This window comes from Lissotriton helveticus, chromosome 4_1, assembly GCF_964261635.1.
Source record: "Lissotriton helveticus chromosome 4_1, aLisHel1.1, whole genome shotgun sequence".
Lineage (NCBI taxonomy): Eukaryota > Metazoa > Chordata > Amphibia > Caudata > Salamandridae > Lissotriton > Lissotriton helveticus.
Window position 1 is genome coordinate 656,712,448 of NC_136063.1, and position 27,363 is coordinate 656,739,810.

At 42.4% G+C, this 27,363-nt stretch overlaps 1 protein-coding gene across 1 annotated transcript in view; it reads right to left on the minus strand.

Moving 5' to 3' along the window:
* The window catches only part of RP1 (RP1 axonemal microtubule associated), a 1,491,030-nt gene that overhangs the window by 367,087 nt on the left and 1,096,580 nt on the right, over positions 1 to 27,363 (minus strand). Inside the window, exons 28-30 of the mRNA XM_078686181.1 lie at positions 25,291 to 25,445; positions 12,005 to 12,083; positions 9,984 to 10,065 (exon numbers count right to left, since the gene is read on the minus strand). Of these exons, the coding sequence (XP_078542307.1) occupies positions 9,984 to 10,065; positions 12,005 to 12,083; positions 25,291 to 25,445 (316 nt within the window). The remainder of the gene's footprint in view (positions 1 to 9,983; positions 10,066 to 12,004; positions 12,084 to 25,290; positions 25,446 to 27,363) is intronic.

The following is a 27,363-nucleotide window of genomic DNA, read 5'->3' on the forward strand; positions in this document are numbered from 1 at the left end:
TCCACTCAAGGAGTCGTCCCGACTTATCACCCTCCCTATGTAATTGCTGTCTGAACTGTTGAAGTGGTGCCCCCTACCTGGAAGCTGGCAAAAGTCAAGGCTCTTTTAAAAAAATCCAACCTGGACCCAGAAGACCTAGCCAACTATAGGCCCATTTTGTTGCTGCCTGGGTTTAGCAAAATAGCTGAAAAACAATGTTAACCAGGTACTATTCTCATTTGTAGAGACCATGGGAGCCCCCCACCCTACCCAGACGGGATTTAGAGCTAAGCAAGGGACGCAAACTGCCTTGGTGGCGGTGGTGGAAGCAACCAGGAGCATTGTGGATGCCGGAGGCTGCACTGCGGTGGTCCTGTTGGCCCTCAGCGCATCCTTCGATACAGTAAATCACCCCATACTGTTACACCGTCTGCGCCGGGTGGGAGTTTCCGGAATGGCCCTCAAATGGCTCTAGTTCTTTCTGTCTGAGAGATTTTTCTCAGTATTTGAGGATGAGGTGTCATCTCAACAACTTCCACTGCATCACGGCGTTCCCCAGGGATCCTCACTTAGCCCTACCATGTTTAACATCTACATGAGACCACTTCCTGAGGTGGTTCTTCCCTGGGGAATTCAGCTTGTCACCTACGCCGATGATACGCAGTTGGTTGTCTCCCTGGCGAGGGATAGCGCCATAGACCAGGGGATTAACAATCTGACCCCTTGCCTCACCAAGGTCTTAGAATGGATGACCGCCTCATTCCTCAAGCTAAATGGGTCTAAAACCGACATCATGCTGGTGGGTTATAAAGCCCCCATCAACCTCGATCCGTGGTGGCCAAATCTCCTGGGCCCTCCTCCCACCCCTAAGAACCAAATTAAGAGCCTGGGGGTTTGGCTTGATTCCACCCTGGGATTTCAAGTTCAGGCCAAAAAAGTTGCTGTGACCTGCTACGGTCTTCTTAGGGTCCTCAGGAAGGTCTTGATTCTTCTTCCTTTCGAGGCCAGACGTGTGCTGGTCCAGTCGTTGATTCTCTCTCGGCTGGACTATGCAAATGCTGTCTATCTTGGGGCCCCGGCAGGTTCCATTCAGTTATTGCAATCGGTGCAGAACTGTGCAGCCCGTCTACTTTTGAATGTACCCAGACGCAATTCGGCGAGAGCCGCACTTCGATGCCTTCACTGGCTGCCGATACAGGAAAAGATCCTGTTCATAACAATGTGCATGGCTCATAAGTCCATTGCCAATACTGGCCCGACTATTCTTAGCCCCCTGTTCTGCCGTCATCAATCTCTAAGGTCTTTGAGATCCAACCAGCGTAATCTGCTGGCAGTACAGAGGGTGAAACGGGCACGCATGGGCGGCCGCCAGATTTCCTTCCAAGCAGCCATGTTCTGGAACCTTCTCCCCGACAACATCAGGCTTGAAACTAATCATCTGGCCTTCAGGAAGCTATTGAAGACATTCCTGTTCCACTGAATGACTTTACCCTGTCCTCAGGTCTTACAGCGCTGGGATGCCCTAGGGTAGCCATGGGCTATAGAAGAGCGTATTCATTCATTCATTCATTAAGTCTATACTTGTCTAGGCGGTCCCAGATGTCTTCTATACACCTCTGCACTCTCTGCTCCTCTGCCTGCCATTCCGGGCAAGTCACGTCCCAGGTCTGCGTTGAAGCCAAGTGTGTTTCCTCCCTGGGCAGCTCTGACTGCAAGTGTCTGGGCACCCCACATGTCAACCCCATACATTCATCCCATACCAAAGATTTAAAGGCCTCCCACTCCGTAGCCCTATGAAATGTGGAACCCCAATTAATTTTCACATAGTCAATCATGGTATGCGCCAATGTCTCCCTCCCTGCTGTATCTGTCAGTATCTTTGCAGGCATCCTCCGGTACCGGACCCCCACAACAAACTGGGCAGTGGTCTGAGAGGAAGCTTCTCATATGCGTTATGTCCATATCTTCCAGTCGCCTGACACCAGCACTAAGTATTCTATCTAAGCTACTGAATGTATTATGTGTTGTTGAGTGACATGTGTAAGTTCTATTGGTTGGGTTTCTTTCTCCCCATATATCTATTAACCCCATGTTATGCATGACCCCCTTAAGTTCAGCAGTCATGAGGAGCTTTGTATTAGCCCTCAGAGGTGGTCTTTCTAGGACACCGTCCAGGACATAATTAAAGTCATCCATCCAGAGCAATGAAGTCTCCACCTCCTGCCTTGCCAGGTCTTGCATGGGCAAGAAAAAAATCAGGTAATCAATAATAGAGGCATAGATGTTAAGGAGCGTGACTGTTTGATCAAGTAGGGACCCTTGTAAAAAGAACATATGTCCTTCTCACATCTGCTTCCATGTAAGTCAATGAGAAAGGCAGCCCCGAGGAATAGTGTAGCTGACACTGAAACTTTTTTACCAGTCTGGCTGCTCCTGCATCGTCCAAATGTGTTTCTTGAAGGTGTGCTACACTAATCCTGTGTCTGTTCAAGAAGAAGAGTATACTATATCATTTCGTATATTAGCCTGGTCCCTTGATGCTCCTTGTCAGAAATCTATAACTTCGTAACATCTTTCAACAAAACCCTTAACTAAATAACATATCTATGCCCAACCAATGCATTTTTTCAGGACCAGCATCCCAACTCATCCACAGGGATGGTCACTACCGGCCTACATACAAATCCCTGGCCAGCACTTCTAATTGTATCCCAAACCCATTGTCTGGCTGCCATGCACGGTAGCTATTAACTAATCATTCCCCCCTGGTTAAATTTCACATGGTTGGGCGTCACCCTCTTCAGCACCCATCTTGAATTACATACCAGTGTCTCTGGTGCAAAGCAGCACTTCCATGTCTCAAAGGTACTCACCAACGTCCTAGCCACAGTCCACCACCCTTCCAAGATCCAATTGAACAAGCGTCAAAGTTCTCACGATTCTCCATTTTCTGGTGCTGCAGCTGCCATGGTGTTGGGTACAAAGTCTGGCCAAGTGTCCACAGTCTCTTCTCAAACCCAGGGATCAGGTGTCTGTGTGCAAATGCTCGCCCCAGGGCTGTGCTCCACTGAGCTCCTTAATTGCATCATCCCATCACCATTAACCGTTACTCTTGGCGGTCCCAGTAAGACAGTATTTGGGTTCTCAGCTGCAGGGGGGTGACTTCGTCTCACACCCCCTCAGGAGCGAGACATATGGGTCCATCCTTGGTTAGTATCCAGCCGTGGAGAAGTTGTCACATCTTGAGTCTCGAATTCGAATCTCCAACTATTTCCAGACCTCCTCTGGATGATCAAAAAAAATTTGCCTTCCCTTGGAACACGCCTTAAGTTGAGCCAGGTACAACAACATATACTGCAGGTCTGGGACTCTCAGTTTGTATTTCATTCCTTGAAAGGATCTGTGCAGATCTTGCACTTGCTTCCTGTAGTCCGGGTAGATATCTATGCAGGATCAGTTGTTCATGGGCTTCATAAAGTGTACAGTCTCTATACTGGTAGTTGCAGATTTTGGTAACGAGGGCTCTTGGGGGGCACCCACCGGCAGAGGTGGGACCAAGGCTCTGTGCGCTCTCTCCACAACAAATAATTGTGACTGTCCTAGTAGTTACAGCTCCATGCGCAACCATTTCTCCAGGGACTTTTACGCCACTGCACCCTCGACTTTCTCATGAAATCCCTGCACACAGATATTGCTCCAGCAGGAGCGAGCATCTGCATCCTCCACATGTAGCTCCAATTCTTCTGTAGCTGTGGTAATGTGGGCCATCTGCCACTTTAGGACTGTAACTTCCCCTTCCCCTCAGCAGTCTTGACCTTTCCTGTCACCTTCCTCAAATCGGTACGGAGGAGATTAACATCATGGATACTGTTTCTATCTTAGTTTCTAACGCCGTTTGGGAGCAATGGATAGCAGCCAAAAGTTCAGCCCGCAACGGCTCAGGACTCCCATCGGGCAGGCCCACCCCACCACCTTCACCCCCCTAGTCATGTAAGTCTCTGAGTCATTTGGCGAGCTGTAGTGTATTGAGTAAGAGTGTTGGTGGAGTGTGAGTGTGCAGCTCTATGCCCATGAGTATTGACAGCAATAGCTGGGATACTCCCCAGTCCATGCAGATATGGGTGAACCCCCCTGTGTAGTACAGTAAACATGGGGTCCCCTGTGCTTAATACACCTGTACTTCACCTTCCATCTGGACTACGCTCACTCTACATGGCGCCAAACATGTCCTGGGGCTTCTCACTATGCACACAGTCACCGTGCCTACGTGTCATGTATCCTTACACTATTTGGGTGCACCAGAATGTCTCCTTGTTAGATGCTGCATTGGGTGGAGGGAGGCGGTGGCTTCTCACCTCCCCAGCCATGTCGCTCACCAGCCAACATCCATTGTTTGAGGTGGCGGGTCCCAGAGCCTCAATGCAATAGTAGAGGGTATTGTATCCTTGCAAGGGTCCAGCCATGGAGACACGGCCTCAGAACCAATTGTGTCCCACATAACTAGGTTCTCAGGGCTGTCCTCACCCGCTGGGGCACCGCAGGGTTGTTCCTCCCCAAGATATATCATTGAAGTACTCCCGCCTCTTCCCCAAGGAGACCGTGTGGCACGTGTCTAATTCACTGCTTCGGTCCCAGGTCCCTGGTCTGGCAGTCAAAATCTCAGGGTGAACGGCGAGACCTCCATCCCACTCTGGAACTCAATCTGCTCTGGCGAGCCTTCCTGGCTCTGTCAGCTGTAGCGCTACAACAGACTTGCAGCCGTCGCACACGTTCTAGAGGCTTCCACTCCTAACGGCCCCGGACCATGGCTGCGAGCGTGTGTTAGAAGCAAGAGGCCCACGTCCCTGACCTCAGCAGAGGAAAACACTCTTGTGATGCTGGTAAATGTGGAGATCCCTGGGGTCATTCCTAGCAGAATTCTGGATTCTGTGACTTCACTAGGGGTTTGCCGCTGTAGCCTGCAGGGCCTTTAGATGGCCAGATGTTTTGCAGATCCCTGCTGCCCCTTGCTGCGAGTAAAGGTATCTATTCAGCTGGCATTAGCTAGCCATCCCCGATCATACCCAGAAGTGATCTGTTATGGTCCGCTGTCGTCAGACCAAGGCCGCAGCATGCGATAGCTCAGGCAGGTGGCGAGCCAGTCCTGTTCACCTCCAGGCCCGACTAGGCCTCCAATAGTAGCACTGCCAACTTTCAGTTGCTTTGTCCCATGACATTCATGAGGTTACTCATATATGTAATGTTCTTGAAGTGAAGTATTTTCCATACTCTTGCTTAGACTGCAGTAGGAACAGTAAAATTAACCTCTTAACAGTTGAACACTTTGCCCACAGTTGCGGTATTTGGAGTGGAAATAGTTCATTTCACCCCTCCAAAATCCAAGGTTTTCCTTACTGTTGCATGGACCGGAGGGGGAATAGTAATTTTAACCCCCCAAAGTCCAACATTTTCCTTACTGTTGTGTTGTTTGGAGTGGGAATCGTAAATTTCACCCCTTCAAATTCCAACGCTTTCCCTACTGTTGCACTGACTAGAAGAGGACTAGTAAATCTAACTTCTTCGAAGTCCAAATCTTTCCCTATTATTGTGACGACTAGAGTAGACATAGTAAATCTAACTCCTCCAAAGTCCAGCACTTTCCTACAGTTGCATAAACTAGAGTGGCAATTGTATATTTAATAGTCTCAGAGTCTAATAATTTTCATAATATTGGTTAAATAAATGTTATAGCTTTTTATTGATGTTTTACATTGTTTGTTATTTTTAAATTTATTTTAATGTTTATAGTATTTTTTGTAAATGTGTTTTTATGATTTTTAAATTTGTAATATTTTATTTATTGTCTACATTAATGAGCATATTTGTCTTCAAAGTTAAATATGTTTATGGTTTCACTGTGTATGTATGGTTTATATCAATTTTTTTGTATGTATATACACACTTTAGCAATTACTAAACATGTTTATTTTACATTATGGTAATTTTGTTAATATTTCACATTTATTACTATGCATATATATACATATATATTTCATAATAATACATTTACATTATGTAAAAAGGAATATAATGTAAAATAAATATTTTATTGATTATATATCTTCATAGTAATAACTTAACCATATAAAAAAATCTGTGGTGTAAAATATTTGTGTTAATTATGTTGCACGATAAATATGTATGTATGCATAAATATGTTTATATTTATATAAAGACAAGCATATCGTTGACACTAATATTGTCCCAAAAAAGACAAAAATTTCGATTTTTTAAAATATAAATAGAGCTTAAATTTGTAAATGGTAAATATTTTACTGTATAAATTAACATAATGTAAATGAAATATATTCTACTAATATTTAATACTATATATAAAATATAAATAGAGCTTAAATTTGTAAATGGTAAATATTTTACTGTATAAATTAACATAATGTAAATGAAATATATTCTACTAATATTTAATACTATATATAAATACATACTTCTATAAGCACGCAAACACAAATACATTTTTTTCAGATGTGTTTGTACTTACCAATATAAGTATGAGAGTACCATGTTGTGGTAAAAGATATTTTAAACACAGTATTTTGGTCAACAATATTATTTACCATGATATTGTGTCAGTGATCCTGCTGTTCGATCACGGGCATCAGTTTTCGTATTGCCTTTGTGTTATTTCTTAAAGGTGGTATTGTTCATGATACACTTAATTGAACTAAAGTTATTTTCTTGGAGAGATAATCCCATTCTTTCTAAAGACTTTGAACTATGTATAAGATTTGACTTTCCAAAAGTATTGTAAACTACAGTCAACATTATTCAAGGTAGTTGAAGGTTTAGTAGGCATACATATATCTCTACAATCAAAGACGTTAGACCTTAGACTAAAATTCACCATTATATGTTGCAGATAAACTATTTTGTATTAACCAATACGCATAGCTACAGAGTGTTATCCAACTCTAAAATGCATATCTTATAAAATATAGTAGATATTTATTTAAAGAGTTTTATATAGCGCTGGCTAGACCCAAGGTATCAGAGTGCTTTACATCAGAATCAACAATGTAACAGAAAAAGATCAACAATTACATAATACATCAAAGAATAGGCAATACATTGGGAGAGGAGAAAAGTAGTGGAGGGAGCAGGGGATGGGAGAAAGGGAGGGTAAGGGAGGAGACAACAAGGAGAGATGAAACAAAGTGTATCTAAAGACCGACTGGGTAGGTGACGACCAAGGAGGGAATCCACGGCCCATCTCCCCAATAGCTAAAGCAGGTAGCTCCATCGGGCATCAGACAAAATAGTTCAGTCTCAGTTCATTGAGAGAGGCGAGAAGGAGAGACATAAATAGAGGGAGGATGCGGGAAGAGACGACAGGAGAGTCGAAAGGAAGTTTGACTAAAGACCAAGGAGGGAATCCCCAGCCTATCTCCCCTATATCTAAACCAGGTAGCTCCATCGGGCATCGGACAAATTAGCTAGATCTCAATTGATGTGGGAACATTCACAGATAAATAGGGTGGGGACTAAGGGCCAGGAAAGGTGAGGGCAAAGGTAGGTAGCATGAAAGTGTAGAAGAGTAGAGTGGAGTGGGGTAGAGGGTGGGGGAGGAGGGAGATAAGGTCAGTAGAGACGCAGGAGGGTTTGTTGCGGCCTTCATTTTAGATGTTGTCTAGCTTCATAAGCGCTACTAATTGCAATTGTTTCTGTCGGAGTTCTTTGCGCAACATTCCCAAGGGGCCCCGGTCCTCCACGCGGCCAGGCAATGATATTCAGGGCTTCCAGTTGTAGGTGCTTCTCTGCTTGCTATTTAAATGTGATAGCTAGTCGTTATGGAGGACTCCCAGATATGCAATTTACTTCGCTGTGTAAGCGACCATAAACTCTGCCAGTGCTGGTTTCAGTGAGATGTCGGCTGGTTGTACACACCCTGATTGCGGCTGGTGCCTCCTGTATGGTAATGTCCTTATGGGTGAGCTGTTTCCACATCTGAGATCTCTGGTCCCCATTCGTCATACCTGTGGGGTAGTATAACATGCTCCAAGGGCGTTTCTCTGCCATGCACATTAACACATCCGCTTGTCCCTCCGTTAGGAGGCTGTTCATGGGAGCCTGGACTTCGAGCCCGCACTAAGAAGTTCTCTTTATTTATAGAGACTCCGCCGACACTTATCGATGCCTCAGGCAGATGGGGAGTCTGTTTCACAGGTAGATTCAGCGGCCAGCCGCTGGCAATGTCACACGTTGGTGCTCGCGGGTCCCTCAAAGCTGTTCCAGCTCCCGATGCGCTAGCAGCGAGAGGGAGGCCGCTGGTCCAGTGCGTGATCCTACCTTCCCGCAGGGCAGCCCCGCTGCGTTACGGTGATTCAGCAGAAAAGCCCTCCACAGGGCGGGTCCTCAGATGCTGGGTCATAGGTGGTGAAAACTTTCCAGTCGCCGTGTTGGGTCGCTTCTGGTGGGCAATCAAGCTTGGCGGTGCAGCTCCATCTTCTCCACCACTGGCTACAGGTTCATTGCGCTCTGGGAGCCATCATGGCATTCAGATGCTAGGGACCGCCCCTGCTCATTTCTCGGCACAGCTGCAGTTTTGAAAGGAGGTACTCCGTTCTTTAGCCGCTCCAGGTGTTGCGGTTGCAGGATCGCCGCATTTGGTGGGGAATTGTACGCAGCTGGATGCTGCTTCAGATTGTTGTGTGCGGGGCTTTCACTGAGCTTCAGTTCCAAGCGGCCATTACACGTGTGAAGCAGAGCCTAGCTATCAGACAGTGTCGGCTTTATCGCAGTTACCGGTCTTGGAAGGTGGGGTGTGAGAACCGTGGTGCGAAGTTCAGCGAGACCTGGTAATCATCATAGTGGGAGCTACGGGTGCATCCATCTTGGGGTCAGGCAGTCTCCACTTGAGCTTGGTGAGAGTCCGGTGGCAGCTACATCTTGAACCGTGATGGTGGAGGAGGGAGCTGACTCTTGCTGCAATGGGTTGCGATGAGATATCTAGTAGAGATCAAGCTCTGGAAACTAAGGGCCCGATGATGGCTTTGGCAGTGCTCCGCGCTACTGCTGCACTGCCAAACCCGTGGTCAGACTGCCTGCCAGATTAGCATTGTCCTCCTGTCTGACAGGCTGTTTTTTGATGTTTCCACAGCGGTGCCTTTAAAAATGGCATCTCAATGGGAAGGCCAAAAACAGCTCCTGCACGGCATGGACTGAAAACTTCATGACATGCAGGAACTGGGGAGCTTGCACAAAGGAGGCACATGTTGTGCCCCCCTGCATGCATCCATATGCGAAGGAGGCACAGGGAGCGCTGCAGGGCCCCCTTTGTTTCCTCTCCACCACGGTGTTCATGAATGATGAACCTCCATGACACAGTCGTCGGAGAGATACTCTTAATATGCTTGACGGGACTGCGACGGTTCTGCCAAGCATATTGCGGCCTCCTGACTGCAGCAACACTGTCTGGGAATAGCGTTTCCCTGGTTGCTGCGGGGGGGGGGGGACAATAGCGGTACAACCACCCGAGTCATAGTTGGGAGACTGTCACCATCGTGCCCCCACGAATCTGGTGGTCTGTGGTCCGCCAGACTTGTAATCGAGGCCTAAGTAGCAATTTTGTGTGCTTACTCTCTGGGCATCAAATCCATACCTGGTCCAAGAGAGGGTGCCAAGCAGTGATATGTGTTTAGTCCCATTCCCCTTTCCTCCTGTGTTTCCAGGACTGGCTTTTAGACTCCTTGAATTACAAGGTAGGCAATCTGGAGCAGCATCGAATTCCAGACATCCCCGCAGTGGAACTGTGAGTCTGACAGTGTGCAAGTGTGAGTGGGATTTTCATAAAAACATGTGCTGGTAAGTGCCTCATTGGCATAGCTGTATATGTTTATCTGTAAAAATGTACGTACAAATTTTGATTTATATGATAATGTCTTTTTCATTTCACTCACTAAAGTAAGCATTTACGGTATATTTTTATTTTTAAAGAAATATTGGACTACCTGTTACAGGGGAACACAACTGTTTTTTCATTGCCGTTCTCTTGTGTTTTGACCTCCACCTTGTCTAGGAACCAACCATTGCCTATTATCAAACACAGCAAAAAAGATAGATCAGGTTGAGTGAAATGTAATATTTTTTTTCTAAAAAAAGAATTGTGTTTAAGCATAGTAGGACATCTCACATAGATCAGATATTCCATTTTCCATTCCTTGTTGAACTCTTGAAATAGCACATTTCAATACTTCACACTTAACAAAATTACATAATAACATACTCCTTTTTTCAAGTTGCATGCAATGCAAATTAAAATTACAGTTGTAAAAATTTATTTAAAAAATAGGTGGCAGAAGGTACAGATTTTGTGTACTATTTTTTATATATAAGATATATTCATGAAATCATTGATATTACTTCATTTTATTTATTTCACATATCCTTTTTTGGAATCTTATTTACACCATTAAACAATATCAAACCACCATAGCTAAAACACATTTTTCATAAAGTGCATAACTCATCAGAAGTAAATGATATGTTATTCTATATGTATTGTGTTTTGTAAAGCTTGCTAACACCTCATATGAGTTTCCAGGCAACACCTGAATGTCTGTTACAAATAGATTTTGAGTCATGTATGCAATATAAGATGAGGAGATATAGGTATAGATACCATGAAGGTAATTTGAAGCTGTAGGACTGTGACAGAGAAGTGATCCTTTTCTGTATCTTTTGAAATATGGTACTGTTATTAGCAAATGGGTAACTATCTGAAGAGTGGGACCAGTGGAGTATGTGGAAAGTAATCAATAGAAGCTTTGGAATGTGCCCCCAAAGTCTTGTATCTATAGTGCCTGTGAATGTACCTTTGTCAGAAAAAGGGAGCTAGTGAAAAGATCTAAGAAGAGAGGATGCACAGTAATGATTGCATGCCTGAAAGAGCAGCGTGGATGCTGCATTTTGGGATACTTCTACAGTCACAGATTAATCTTATGGGAGTTGCCAATCTGATTGAGAGCTTCTGTTCCTGTTCACAGTCATCTTTACCAATGCACTGATCCCTTGTAATGCCTGGGCCTGAAAATTTAGAGACTCTATTAAAACATCTTCTGAAGGCTTTGGTTGGAATCCTGCATGTATTTGCCAGTTCCAGGTAAACTCAAGAAGGTCTCCTTCTCCCTCCTGTCTTTTGAAAACCAAAACGTATTTTGAAGCTTGGCAGCTCAGCAGATGGCCACATTTGACTATTTGTATTTTCCCCGACTGGTAGACTATCAAATATACCATCTCATCTAATAACAATCATGGGGAGCAGGGTCAAGACTAATTTGCAATGGCTGGGTCCAAACAAGGGTGATGTAGTGAGCAGAGGAACAATGGGTCTAACAGAGATCTGTGACAGGGGGTGAATGTTTGACAACGTTCAGCATTCCGTCCATCATCTTTTTGTGTGTGTGTGCTCTAATAACAACCTTGACACATTGTATCCTTGGATGAAGATCAGCATTGCATATTTAAGGTACATAGCGACTTGATCTCGATATTTGTCACTAGAACGGAGATCATAATTTAAGGTCTAAATAAAACTACTTTGAAAATGGTCGCAGCAAAGTAGACAGATTGTGGTCACAGACTCAGAAAACTGTTTTATTGGCAATAGTGGAACGTCCCTTCTCTTAAAGTCATGACTGGACACCTATGAAATTGAATGGGTTGCCTAGTACTGCTACTAATTGGGTTTAAATTAATATTAGTAATGTAGTGCGCGACAGTATCAGCATTATAGTCTGATATGGCAGATCAACTCTAGTACAATAAATGTTCCAGTCTAGGCAGAGTAAAGAACATCACTTCAGAGGAGCACATACACATAAATCAGGGTTGCATAGAAGGTACAAGGCAATGACAGAGGACAATCATCCAGAGGACTAGGAGTAAGAAAACAAAAGGAACGCGTTCAGTAGATACAATTGCTTACATGAATTAATGAGCTCATGCATTTTTATAAATGAGATCACCTCACCTAGATCTATTCCATCATGGCCAATGACTACTTTGTTGAGTTCTCCAAGAGAAACAGCCTCAATGTTGAAGACATCGACCTGCATAATGAAAAAACAAAAGAATTTGCTAGTGCAAACCAAGAAATAAAATATGCTGCTACGTGTGTGTATTGGATTGCTAATATAAAGTATTCAAATTAACCCAAATTCAGGAGTATAACAGGAGTATAACTATACCTGTGCTCTTACAACTCAATGGAAAAAACAGCCACTAAGAAAAATGTATTTCAAATAAAGTATATTCAATTTATTTTCAAGCATCGAACAAAACAATTGTGTATTAGCAAAGAAACATCATAGAACAGAAAAGATCAAGCTAGAAGTAGTCCAGTGTGGACCGAGGGAAGCTGGAGTGTTGTCCTTGATACTTAGGGCTCGATTCCGATGCGATTTGGAATTCATTCAGACCAAATCAGTTTGGGAATGGCTTCCGACTGACTTGGATCAGGAGAGTCTGACCGATCCATTACGATGCATCCGGATGCTTCCACATATCATTCGGTCGGAATCCCATTGACTTCAATGGGAGCTTATGTTCCGACTGAATGCATAGGCTCCCATTGAAGAAAGGGGTGGCTGGGGAAAATTGGGTGCCCTGTGGAGGGCACCCCCTGGTGCCTGCCACACTGTGCATGGCAGGCATGATTGGGAAGGCTCCGGGAGAAGGGGGGCGCTATAGGCCCCCAAATTCAGATTCTGACTGCCAATTCGAGTCAGACAGAAAGGCTGTCCGAATCTTGCATCATAATCGGTTGTTCATAAATGTGGTCCAAATGGCATGGTCATTTCGAAAGCCGTCGGGTGTGGATTAGGCTATTCTTAACATCTGACTTGCATCGTAATCAGTCGGTCTGAAACCTTTCCGATTCGGTCTGAAAGACACGTTCCAGATCCGATTCGGACGGAGAAAATGCTGTTAGGAGGCCTTCCAAACCGCATCAGAATCGGCCCCTTAGAAGGGATTAGACGTCAGAAAGGGAATCAGGATCACTTGGCAGAACAAATTACATACTTCACACAATCACTTTTGCCTTGTCAATGCAAATTGGGCCTAATTTGAATGATTTCACTTAATTTCTAGTGTCCTTCTATACTCTCTGGATCTAGTCAAAGCATCGGACAGTTCATGGACTTGACAGACGGAGAGGATCTCATCTAAATAGGAGAGTGGTTTAGGGACACCTAGAGGCCCCTCTAATGGAAGAAGAGGTTATCTATTTCAACTTTAGGGTTCTGTTTTTTTACAGTAAAGGAAAATCAAAGTGGTAAAAAATAAATTGAGCATACGATGTTAACGTAGACAGGATTGTATAAGGTTGGTACCTCGACACAGCCTCCTCACAGCACTTTGAACCTCTGAAGACAAAACCTGAAAAAGGAGACCCAGTTGGAAGAAAACTACTCTTGGCACCAACAGACTGGATATGCTCTACAAGGTTTAGATGACTGAACTCATGTTTGCCTGCTTGTGAGGCACAAAAAGCAGAAAGACTAATCTCTCTAAGAAGGCCTAGCTGACCATGGAGGACTAGACTGTACAGGATTCTTGGCTGGAGAGAGACATATAAATCTCTCTCTGTCCTGCTCAGAGCTTTTGACACTAAAAACCACGCGTTCATGAGGAGCTTGATGACGATATACCTTAATTCAGGGGACACTCGACTGCTTCAGACATGGGTGTATAACTCCTGGAAGACTTTGAGCTTCAAAATGTGGAGTATGTCAAATGGTAAAAACTGTGACCGGGACAACCTACTTGATTTATACAAACCTCCACTCCATCATTTCTATTTCAAGATGCGTTTTGCCTTAAAACTTGGAAATGTTATTGCATTGCATTCTTTACTATAAAAATGTTGGTTCTGCTTGAACATAATATTCATTTGGCAGTAAAACTAGTTGTTGCTCGTGCCATTAGTACATTGGTAAGTACACCCTTCCTAAACTAGTAGCCCAATTCCTAACACTTAGTACCTTATATTCTGCCTTAAATGCCTCTATCACCTTCCCCTCTTTTGCAGCATTCTACAATATGATCCAGCAAAGGGACCTAACTGAAACCAGAACAAACCTGGTATCAGAATAGACCAGAAGCAGCCACATCCCCTAATTTACATGTAATATGAATGAAGAATGTGATGCCATCTCATATGTCTGGTTTATGACAGCCGTATCCATCACATGAGAGATCAAGCCTGAAACCAATAATTAGGATATATGGAGCTCAGGCAACATCTGTGACATTATTCTGTTATAGTAAGGCCCGCACTTTGAACCAAATAAAGCCATAGTAGTTCAGAAAGAGGTTACATTTCAGAGATCAGATATTAAATGGAAACCCATGGCCATTAGCCTATGTCAACCTAGGGCCTAGTTCACAAATATGTTTGTATAATTGTGACTTAACTCAATCTCCAAAAGTAAGTCACCTACTCACGAAAGTAGATTTGTACTGTTAGCAATCTTTAGAAACAGTGAGAACTCTATTTTATGACAATTAGATAGAGCAATACCAATCCTGCTTTGACCCCATTGCACTGGTAATTTATTGGGATTAACTGCAAACATATTGTCTACATTAACTTATGCAGGGTTTATAAATCATTTTAAGGCAGTAGCAGCTGGCTACGAGGATAAAATCGATCTTATTCATATGCAAATTAAATGTATGTGTGCTTTATTAAACAGAAGCATGAGACGGCATAGTGTAAAACGTACATAAATGGTAACAAAAGTAACAATAATAAGAGACGTGGGGATGTCATGTAATAAAAGTTATGCAATTAGCATGCCACATAAATAGATATAGAATACTGTTTACTTATGTAGTGTGGACATACTTAAGAAGTACGTCCACACTTATTATTTTATTATTTTATTTATTTTACAGATTTGTAGAGCGCATGGTTGCCCATAGGCGTCCCAGCGCTGAGAGACAAAAAAACCTAGTGAGAGATGTTTATGGGAACAGCCATGTTTTGAGTGCTTTACGGAATGTAAGAAGGTTAGATTGGGCTCTGAGGCTAAAGGGGAGCGAGTTCCAGAGTTTGGCAGCGTTGAGGGAGAACAGTCGGCCGCCTGGGCGGGCCTTTCTGATCCTGGGGATTGAGGCTAGATAACAGTTGGAGGAGCGGAGAGGTCTAGAGGTGATGTGGGGTGAAATGAGATTTTGGAGTATGGGAGGGGCCTTGCCGTGCATAATCTTGTGGGTCGTACAGAGAGCCTTGAATTGAATTCTCTCTTGAATGGGGAGCCAATGGAGGGCCTTCAATGATGGTTTGGCAGAGCAGCGACGATGGGTGCCTGTGAGCATGCGGGCTGCCGCATTCTGGGCCGTTTGGAGTTTAGCTAGAACTTTTTTGGGGGCCCCTAGGTATAGGGCATTGCCATAGTCCAAACGAGATAGTACAAGGCCGTGGATGAGGAGTTTGCGGGATTGAGTCGGAAGCAAGGGTAGTATTTTTCTTGCCGATCTTAGTAGACTGTGACAGGTTCCAGCAGTTTTCCGTGCTTGGGCTGAGAAGTTAAGTTCTTCATCTAACCAGATGCCCAGGCTTTTGATTTCTGGTTTAGACGCAGGGGGAGGGCCCATAGCTGACGGCCATATGGAGATGGAGCTGTATAGAGATTTGCTACCTAAAAACATGATCTCAGTTTTTTCGTTATTCAGCTTGAGGTGGGAGCTACTCATCCATTTTGTAATTTCGGTCAAGCAAGTGTGCAGGTTGGGAATAGAGAGGTCTTGCTGGCTAAGAGAGACCACAAGTTGAGTGTCGTCGGCATATGTCAGGAGTTTGATGCCATATGGGGCGACGACCTTCTCGAGGGGGGACATATAAACATTAAAAAGGGTTGGGCTCAGAGACGAGCCCTGTGGTACCCCGCAGTTGATGGGTGTAGGTCTGGACGTGAAAGTGCCCTCTGTCACCTGAAAGAGTCGGTTTTTGAGGAAGGATTCCAACCAGGCCAAGGCAATTCCTGTGACTCCGAGGTGTTTGAGTCTTTGGATAAGGATAGGGTGATTAACGGTGTCGAAAGCGGCACTAAGATCCAGGAGGATCACTGCCACTGATCCTCCTGAGTCTATGATCTTCCTTGCCTCTTCGACTACCGCCAATATAGCTGTCTCGGTGCTCTGGCCTGGCCTGAATCCTGTTTGGGAGGGTTCCAATAGTTTGTTGGACTCGAGGTATTGGGAGAGATTTAGGTTAACATGTTTCTCAGCTATTTTGCTGACACCTGGAAGTAAGGAAATTGGCCTGTAGTTGCCAAGTTCTAGTGGATCGAGGTGGGGTTTTTTGAGCAGTGCTCTCACCATGGCTTTTTTCCAGGTGGGGGGGACAATACCTAGGAAAAGTGAATCGTTGATGAGTTTTGACAGCTTTGGTAGAATAGTGGGTCCGACTAATTTCAGGATATTCAATGGAGCAGGGTCAGAGGGGCTGCCACTTTTAATAGAGCTGAGTATGCGGAGAGTGATGTCAGTTGTGAGTGGAGTAAATGCTGACAGCTGGTAGCTGTGTGAGTTGACGTCAGAGGGGGGACTGAGGGCATTGAAGGAGGTAGGGGGGAGTGAATTGATGATTTTAGTAATTTTGGAGTTAAAAAATTCTGCAAGTTCGTTGCAGCGGGTGACTGAGGGTTCCACCAGAGGGGGAGGGTCTGGTGTTTTGAGTAATTTCTTCGCTATTTGATAAGTTTCCCGGGCTGAGTTGTGAGACGCTTTAATTTTCTCCTCGAAGTAGTTGATTTGTGCAACTTTGATTGCTTTTTTGTAGGTGAGAAGAGTAGTTTTATATTTAGTTTTAGTGGTATGGTCGAAATTTTTTCTCCAATCTCTTTCAGATCTTTTGCAGGCTTTTTTTAGCAGTCGCAATTCATCAGTGCTCTTCAACCTCCTAAATTCAAAAAGAAAAGTACGTACAAACGTGCTTTCTCCGGCTTTGCGCTTAGAATTTGGAACGCTCTTCCTACGGAGTTGAGAACCAATGCCTCTACTGCCTATTTCAAGAAACAGGGCAAATGGCTTTTCCTGAATGAATATTAACTGCATCATCCTGTACTCTTTCTCTAGTCCCCTTGTTGACAGATTTGAAATGTATCCCAACGCTTCTTTCGCTATTTATTTTTGATTGGATGGTAAACTGTTATTTTACTCTAGGGCCCTTCCGGAACTATAATAGAAGAATACTTCTAGGGCCGATTACAGATTTGTCATTTACTCTACTATGCTGTGACGAGCCACTCTATGATTGTTTTACTGATCGTTACAGGAAATATATTGCACTATATGAGAAACTGAACTAGCAGGGCCCTCTACCTGGTATCTGATCTTGATTGCTTACTCCTTGTTGTTTTATAATGTTGATCTCAACTGTTCTGAGTTCATGCATGCTTCTGCCTCTGTGTACAGCGCTCAGATACCCGCAAGGGTCATGTTTGTGCTTTATAAAACTTTTCAAATAACAACATAAATAAATAATAAATGTCTAAAATGTACTGTTCCATTATTTAAATTATACTACAAAATGATTGTCCAAATGTATATATTTTCAGTTATTTATCTGGCATTTAATAAATACATTTGGCATGTCTCTAGGCAGTAGCATTGTTTTGAAATTTTGAGAACTGGGCCACAGGAAAAGGAAGTCAATCAATCAATCAAAACGAGCTTTAGTAATTTGCAGGATCAAATAATATAGTTAAGTATGTAGATCACTGTTGTAAAACTGTTAGTTTAGGTTCAAAGTAGGCAACTTAAATCTCTGGATCCTACCTGCATCTCCACCTACCCATCAATTAACTAAACATAAATTATATATGAAGTCATATATATTTTTGCATTTTATATTCTAAAAGGTTGACTGGCAGATGCAGTGATTGTGATACAAATACAACAAAAAAGACACTGTAGCAGTACATGTTTGAAATCCTCAAGTAATTCTCCCGGTCAACTACTGTGTTTTTGTTGCTTCCATTACAAAACTGTGAGATGTTTCTCTACTTTGCTTTAAATAGAAGAAAGGCAGCTTTCTTATCTGAGACTGCTGACTACATCTGCAAGAAGCTAATATGCTTCTCAGTTGTGGATTGGAACATTAACTGTGCAGTGTTTACCATTTACCACAGTAGGCACACAATATGCATATCTCTTGAAAGTTCAGCATCTATTTGGAGAGATGACCCAATCCAGCCATTGCTATCACCCCCAAACCAAGAAACACTCCACTATTTCTTTTAACAACCAGCAGCTCTGCATCAAAATCATCTCTCCCTACTTATGCAAGACCCACTGCTATCTATACCCATCATGTCATCTTCACTCATGCTCAGCTACTGCAAAGCTGGCATAGATGGTCTTATTTTCAACATTGGTTTTGTTCTGATTTTAAATATAGAAATATATTCAAGAACGTTCACTGAACCCTTTAGATAGAGCAGTGAAATATCATCAAAAAGAAAAGAAAAATCTTATATTTCCATTTTCATTCAAGTACACTGTAATGGCGAGGACAGGGCACAACTATAAGATAAAAAACATAGTATTAGGAAAACCTAGAGTGTGATTAGAGGTGTTGATAGATTACACACATATATATATATATAACACCAGGATCCCAAAGAATGACGGCGGTGGGCCAACCAAAGGCACAGACTCCAGTTAAAGATGCAATAAAGAAATGTTATTGTCTTAGCATGTCAGGATGACGCGTTTCAACCACAAGCCTGTGATATATATATATATATATATGATGTAGGGAATTTCACTGAGATGCACATCAAAGTCTGGTGACTTGATGTGACAATAGATATGGCTGTAGCTGAGCAGACTGTGAGAGTGCACCATATTAAAGCATTAGAAAAGAAGCAGAAAAGGTTATAATCTTGGAAGTGAAATGTTAAGCATTCAATCAGTTAGAGAATAAAATTCTAGTATTATAGGGTCACCAGGGTATCCAGTTTGAAATGTGAGGGAGTCCACAATCAGAAAAAAATAAATAAAGAGCAATCTAAGGGTATCCATGTAATGGGATGTTAGAGTTTGCTGTACTATTCTGTGCACTTTAAATGAATGTCTTTAGGTCTTTTCTTAAACTATTGCTAGGCATGATGTTTGTCTGTTATGGCCTAGCCGGGGGTTCAGTGAGGAATGCCTGTTGGTGGGTGGCTTTTTAAATGGTGATACTTTTAAGTCATTGAAGTGTTGTATATCCATCCAACATTGTACACTTTGTGCTAAGCAAATGGGAGTGTGAAAGTGAAGTGTTTTATGGGTGATGCCAACTATCTTAAAGGTGCTGTGAGCTTTGAGAACAAGCTATATAAGGGATGAGAGTACTGATATGATGTTTTCAAATTTCCTAGTTACAGAGATGAGGCTAGCAGTAGACTGTGAGCTACTTTGAGAGAAGCAAACCAAACTTTAACAAATGGGGTTAACAAATGCCCAGTGGCCAGCCCAGCTTGAACCTCTTGACCCCATAGTGTGTCAACATCTTTTTTCTAACTTCTAGGACACCTTTAATAAAATGAGTCAGCTTTTTACTCACACAGCTCCACCTCCGTAGTCTCCTCTCCCTGAAAATATACTAATGCCCCTACTACTTTTAATTGACAACATTCCGGATCCCAGACCACCTCTGTGGCTATTACTAGATACCCCAAGAGCATCTCTTGCAATTGAAAAATATTATTAGTACCAAGACGTTTTTGCCACCATTCTACAGAATTATTTCTGCTTATCCCAATTAACTAGCTTTCTCCTATCTACCTTCTGCATCAGTCATCTAGTCTTGCCTTCTTTGAAAGGGACTTTGGTTCATAATTTCCCTAAATATCATTGTTACTTTGAAATTAATAGACTGAGAAAGGCTTGGCTTACAGAGGATACACATTGGAGATCAACAAAATGTTTACCAAGGTATGGAATTCAGTTTCATGGTTAGTTCTCACTTTTTCGGGCCACAAGCTGTGTATCAGTAGTACATGTGCTAAATATGTTCATTTAAAACATGGTGGAAAAAGAATCATACAACTACTAAATGGGTGCTTAATATTTATGATGCCCATGTTTAGCTTGCACCAACAATGAATGTGTGGATTGAATTGAGGGTATCCTTTACAGACCTGACCTCCAATTAAGGAATGGAATTGTGTTTGGTGCCTTTCAAAATATATTGGGTCAGAATGCAGCTAAAAACATGTGCTCTCTTGCACAATGTTGGGTTCACTTTAACTTTCAATTCGAGAAACTGTCAAGGTTGGACCTTTTAAAACAAGGACTGCCAATGCCAATTGTCCAAAAGGAAAGTTGTATTGTAATGTGAAGCATTACAAGTCTAAAGGAAGGATGGGAATGTATATGTTTGCAAATAACTGTAGCATGATAATGGTGTACATTAGGTCAGATGTAGCAGCACTTTCAAGTCAGACCTAAAAATTCATGTAAGTTAATTATTGCCTCATCTGTTCTGCTGCCAGAGAAAAACAGAAAACATTATCTAGTTATGTAAGAGACAATAATAGCACTAAACTGTCATGTATGTGCCCTTTAAAGTTAAAGCTCAGGTAGTTTGATAAACAAACAAAATGACCATAGCTGTGCTGAGGGTGTAACACTAGAAAAGCTGATAATACTATCCAGGACTAAAACCAGATTATGACAAACGAAAACTAATGTGCAATTTGCACATGGCTAGAAAAACAATATTGAAACTGAGAAAAGTTGAAGTATCAGCATCATAAAAGTGTGGTTGGATTTGTAGAAATGTAAGAATTTACTTACTATAGTATTAAGTGATTATTAATAGATTATGAATTATAACAATAACATCATAATGAAAAGTTATTAATGAAAATGTTCGGTATAATGGAAAAATAACAATTATTATTGTAAATGAGCCTCATGCGCAAATTTGCCAATATCAATGATGACACCTAGGATTTTGCGCTTCTTTATTATAATGCATCATGGAGAGAGGAAAGTGGTGCAAAATGAATATGCAATGTTGTATATGAATGAAACTTTCAGAAAGTATGCTTAGTATTAGTAGGATCTTTGTCTAATTAAAACAAAATGTATATATCAACTTTTGAGAATATTTTACATGTATGCACTTTTAACATCTTAGTAGTAGGCCATACTATGGATTGAATATTTCTATACAATAATCGTTGACAAAAATATAACTCTTTCATTATATGATATACTTATTGAATTTCGTTATGCTTGAACTTACTTATGAGATTCTTTTGCTAAATAAGAAATACTGACTTTAAATGTATTAAATTGTCTTTTTCCCATAGGTTTGCATTTTTCATAGTAATGGCATTTGCTACGTTCCTACATATTGTATTCCCACATAAATTAGCTACTTTTTATTTAACCCTTTGTGTGAAAGCATGGGAACTTGTTTTCTGCTTCGATTCATGAAGAGCAACAAAGTACAATAATTCAGTGTCAACTAACCTATGAGGATGGAGCTCCATGAGCAAATATTCTGGAGTATCAATCTTGTACCTGGTGATCTTAAGAACAGTTACATGACAGTCAGACTATCGTATGGTGACAGCTGATGTCACAAAACGACAATTTGGAGTATAAAAAGTGACCTCCCTAGGAGGAGGGGGGCTCTCTTCACTTCCTTTGCCGTCAGCCTTTCTGCCGGGCCACACTATATTTACATGCCCCTTGCCTTTTCCCCTTTGCTGATGAACTTGCCTTTGTGACAATTGGAGCTGTTTAATGAGAGACCAGACTTGAACCTTCCTGATTACTGCTCAATCCCCTTTGCCCATGGACTTTAGCCTAATGGAATTTAACTTGATCTCTTTTGCCATGCTTAGAGAACTCTTTTGAAACCATCCTCCTGCCTTTATTGGTGGTAGGAACCTCTGATTCAAACCATCCTCTTATGGATTTGTTTATTTCCGCTAATTAATTATTCTAACTAAATGTGTGATATTATATCCCACACTGTGAGACTCATGACAAAACTGTTTACAATGTTACTTAATTAAATTGATTTTGATATTCTAATACAGTACTAACAACAAAAAGGGTGGGGGAGGGTCTAGGGGGCAATATTTAAAGACCAGATTTACTCCATACCCCTAGATGCAAACCTAACTGACTACAGGGAGGAAACCGGTCTATTAGGTGTGACAGAAAGACCACCAATGTAGGAGCAACCACAGTTCACCAATTTATCATAGCTTGTCCAATCCCAGGCCTGAGGATAGTTTCCATCAGCCCACCCATTTGGCGGAACTTCGTCATCTGGAAAACCAAGAGAGAGGGGTCACCTCTAGCCAAGGTGGTTCAAAGGCTGATGTACATTAGTACTAGACCTCCTACTCTCAAAAAATCTCAGCCACTATGTTTGTTCAAGGTATGTGAGGAATGATGGAGTGCAGTGCAAGTGATAAACGTGTGTGTAATAAAAATGACTAAAAGGACAAAAAATATGTTTATTAGGAATTGTCCTAATGCCATCTGATAAAAACCGCCTGATAGTGTAGGATAATTTTGACCTTCTTTTGGTTTGGAGTGAGGTCTCCTAGCCAAAAGATAGTCAAAGATGACGAAGTTGCGCCACATGGGTGGACTGATGGAAACTACTCTCAGGCCTGGGATTGGACAAGCTATGTAAAATTGGTGAACTGTGGTTGCTCCTACATTGGTGGTCTTTCTGTCACACCTAATAGACCGGTTTCCTCCCTGTAGTCAGTTTACTTTAATACAGTAACCAAATACTTTAGAATTAGTCTCAGTCTCTATTGTGCCTGAAGTTATTTCCATATAATCTGTGTTTACCAGATTTGATTTCTAATGCATTATAGAGCTAATCATAGACTGTTGTCAGAGCATCAAGTTCTACTGGTCTTTTCTGTATAGCAATTGCAGAATTTCTAGTCTGTATGATCCTTGCAAGGCTCAACTTTTGCAGCAGGTTCAGCCTCCCTTTACGCTTATAGCATGGTCCTGAGGGTGGTGTATTTGACTTTGATCCCTAATTTGTGAATTGGCTTCCAAATAATTGGCCCTCACTGGGTGGCCAACAGTTGAATACCTTACTTCTTACACCTTACTAGAACCAACAACATCCATCAGAGGACCAATGCCTCTGAGGGAAATTAGTTATATAAATAAAATGTTTTTGGGCCCAGTACAGAAAATAAAAATGGCTTCTATTGCAACAAGAGCAAGCATTTTTTTTGTAGAAGCACACAACCACTTCCAAATCAAAATATGTATTCCCTGCTCACAACATAGGGGCAAAGCCAAAGTTCCTCTCATGTTGATTCTCACATAATTGTCTGGTTACAAGTGCGTTGTCTAGCCAGGTCAGAAAAAGAGATGTTCAGGGCTACCTTTAAATAAGCTATTAAAATCAAAATGTGAGAGTTTTCCCGTAAAGTTGAAATGGCTACTCTTGAAAAGAAAATTTGATTGCCGGATTTTGACCAGTCAGATTCAGAAATACCTGAAGCCAGCAGCGGCCCGTGCAGGTAACAGCAGTGGGACCTGGTTGGGAGAGATTTGACAGACAACCATGAGGGAAAATTAAATATATAATTAATTTTCCCTCATAGTCGTCTGCCAATATCCCCCTCCACCCGGCCCCACCGTTCTTACCTGCACGGGGGGCTGCTGCCTGCAGCATCTCTCTGGTGATGAAGAAAGCTCTGCCTTTCTGAGGTTTTGCTTCCCTCAAATGGATGTGTTGGTGTTCATTAGGTAGAGGTTATTTCTAAAGGGGAGGAAGTGATGCCATCCACAATCAGACTGAAAATCCTAGAGCACATGCCCCAAGCTAAATACTGCCACACATGGTTATTTTCATGATGATGTGTCAATCTAGCCATAATTTCAATTTTAATGTGATGAAATTCCAGTATTTTCAGTAAATCATATTTGTATGAATGCTAATATTACAGTCAATGGACTTTGTAAGCTTTTGCTTAAGTGAGATGCTTTAAGAAGTGTATTCTATGGATTTTTTATAATGTGTTTATCTAATTTTTATGAACTGAAAAAGTGTATTATGAGGAACTCTTTCAGCACCCTCCTCCATATCCCCACCACATTAGGTAAATATTTCCCGTTATCCTTGCTCACTCTGCACACCTCATTGTCTTTCCTTTACCTCATCTGTGGAGAATATTGCCATACCTAATTCGGACATCCTCATGTCTGCTGCAGCTAACCATTTTATCCCAAAGCAATGAAGCCACTTGCACTCACCTACAAGATCCTTTCACCAAGCTCTCCTCCCTGATGCCTATCTGAAAAACGTCAAAAGTGCAATGGTACTGCCACTACCCTAGAATTCAATGGATGCCCCCTTCTCTATACCTAATTACCACACCAGTTCTTTCTTTTCTGAACTACTTGTACACCAGTTTTCATTGGCCTACCCGGCCCCTGTCTTCATACAACCGACAAAATCCCCTGTGATGCAATTTCCATTCACATCAGTCTGCATCTTTAATCACTTTGATTTCCACGCAGCACAGAGTTATACACAATTGATCATCTAATCAAGCTAGCCAACTGACCCCCATAGTCATCAAAACTTAGTGCTAACATTTTCTGAGAATAGGGTTTTGGATTATTTGAGATAGGGGTGGTTGACCAATGAAACACCTCAGATGTGGCAAATTTGATTTGTATTCCTTTTGCTAATTTATTTACTGTTAACAGTAACTGTTTTAAACAGTGATCATTTAATTACAGTTTGACACTGGTGGTAAATTTATTGTGGCTTTGAATATTGGGCTCAACTTAAGGTAAGCCATGGTTACTGCAAGAAGGGAGTGTTTTCTCTTCTTTTATTATTATAGATACATGATTTTGTTTGGTAATCTGGCTCACGGTGCATTTATAACATAGAGTACATTTGTAGAGCTCATGCCCACCAGGAAAGGAGTTTCTTGGTGCTATTGACCGATAACAGCTGTTTATTTGGTTCTCACTTTATTGGCCTTAAAAAGTATGAAAGGTTGAGTGGCCCCAAAGGGATTTTAGTGTGTGACTATTGGATTAAACGAAGGTCTGTGGATCGAATGCATTGGTCCTCTGAGCCCCTGATGGCACCAGTTTCCTCCTCTTACCTCCGGCTCATCAATAAACGTTCTGCTTTTCCTTCTCCCACTTTTGTCGCACTGGAGCTGTCAAATTAGTTTGATAGGAAAATATAATCATTTACGAAAAGGCTGTAAGTATTAAATACTTTCATGTTACCTGTCCTTTCTGAAACGTGGTTTTGTGCTGTGAGGATCTCCGTAGTTTTCTGTTGCCGGAGTCGCCTCTGGTTCCGAAGAGGTTAATGGAGACATTCGATTCTGTGCCAGCCCCTGGCTTAGATCCAGTGTAAATGTAAATCTCATAGTTCAGCACTAAAAAAAGAAATAATGCCATTCATTTAGTTCATTCTAATATATCTGAATAGAAGTGTTGTCCTGCCTGTCCTGGCTTAATAAGATCATGTTCTCCGTGTTCCCAGTAACTAGGCGGTTCTTTTTGTAACAAATAAAGGGTTTGACATTTCAGTGTGTGGTATATCAGTGTTGAGCTTATAAAGAACAAGATGCTCTACGAGCAACCTACTTCTTCAAAAAAATATTCCTTGAAACATTTTCAGGCTTTTACATACAGTAAATTATTACATGACAATGACAAACACATACACAAAACAAGAATATTGAAATCCCTAACACCACAACCTGGGGGTCTCATGCAAAAAAGTGTGCCAATCTGGACTTGCGTATACTGGAGGCAGTTACGCAGTTACATGCAGTATTAAGAAAATGAACTGCATTACCCTGGGTAAGTGTACCCTGACCCTGCAAGCATTGCTGCGCGGGACATCACTCGATGTGGTGACGTGTTGCAGTTGCCCTGTCCTTGAAGGGGACATGATGGGTGGCAGCTGCACCTCTTGAAACACACAAACACATTTGAGGAGCTGCAGCGAGGAAAGGGATTAATTTGCCAGAGTCCTATGCATGAGGCTGTGGGCCAGTGGTGGCACCTCCGCTATGGGGAAGAGTGTCAACCCACTGCTTTTAAGCAGTGCCAAGAAGAAATATCAAATGATAATAAGTTATTATCATTTTATGCTTTGTGCTGCGTTGCGAGCGTGCGGGTGGGCGGGCAGGGCTGTCCTGGCCTCAGAGCAGGGCAGGGGAGGAGTGGTTTGTCCACTCTTAAGTGCGCAATGACTGTTTGGTTAGCCCTCTCAGGACACCCAAACCAGTCATTTGCACTTTCGCTGTTCTCCATGCAGGCTGCAATACAGCCTACATGGAGAACATGCCCACCCTGCAGCCTCTGGCTGAGTGCCATGCATGGCACTCTACACCAATCACAATGCTACAATGCAGCGTGTGATTGATCTGAGGAGGGAGCCTAGCTGCCCGCTTCCTGTTCCTGGAGTCAGAAACAGGAGCAGAGACGCGGGACCCAGCCTCAAGATAATTTTATTTATTTTAATTCATCCCCGCGACCCCTGCTCCCGCCATCCGCGAGCCATGCTGGCCACCACTGCTGTGGGCTAACTGCTTGCCAGTCCATGGTTGGCAACTTTCAACACTTTATCCATGGGAATCTTTACAAAGACCAGAGGAAACGCCAGAGTATTGCACAGACATAAACTGCAGAAATTAGAGCAAGACTATGGGGTAGATTTACTTGCATTTAACACAAAACATAGAAGCTAGCAAAGTTGCTGCGCTGTGTTGTGTGAAAGGGACACAGCAGAAAAGGGCCATATCAACTAATATATGGTGCATTTCTGCTGACTCGTAGTGCTGTTGCACTGTTTGCTGCCTAGCACCATCATGCAAGGGGGCCTGCATTTCACGCAGGATTGTTTTTGTGCAGGAAGGAGAACCTTCCTGCACAAAAACAATCCTTAAAAGCATTTTCCTCCTATTTGGGCTGCAAAATGCAGCATGCATTGAAAGAGGAAGTAACAAGGAGAAATACATATATCTCTCTTCTGTATGCCTACTTCAGCTGAGAGTAGCTTTTTGATGGTTTATTAGCATTAGTAAATATGGGAATGCACCAAAATCCATGGGTTAATTTATAGGTCTGCCATAATCCACTCATCGAACACCTTCCTAACACAAAGTAAGGCATGGCAGTGTGAAGTGCTGTCTTATGTTACTTTTTGAGAAAAGTCCCACGCAAAGCCATGCAAATCTGTTTTGCATGTCTTTGTAAATCACAAATACCTTTTTGTGCCATGGCTGTACCAAAAAAGTGACGCATCCACAACGCAAAATGTTATCAAATTTGCCCCTTTGTGTT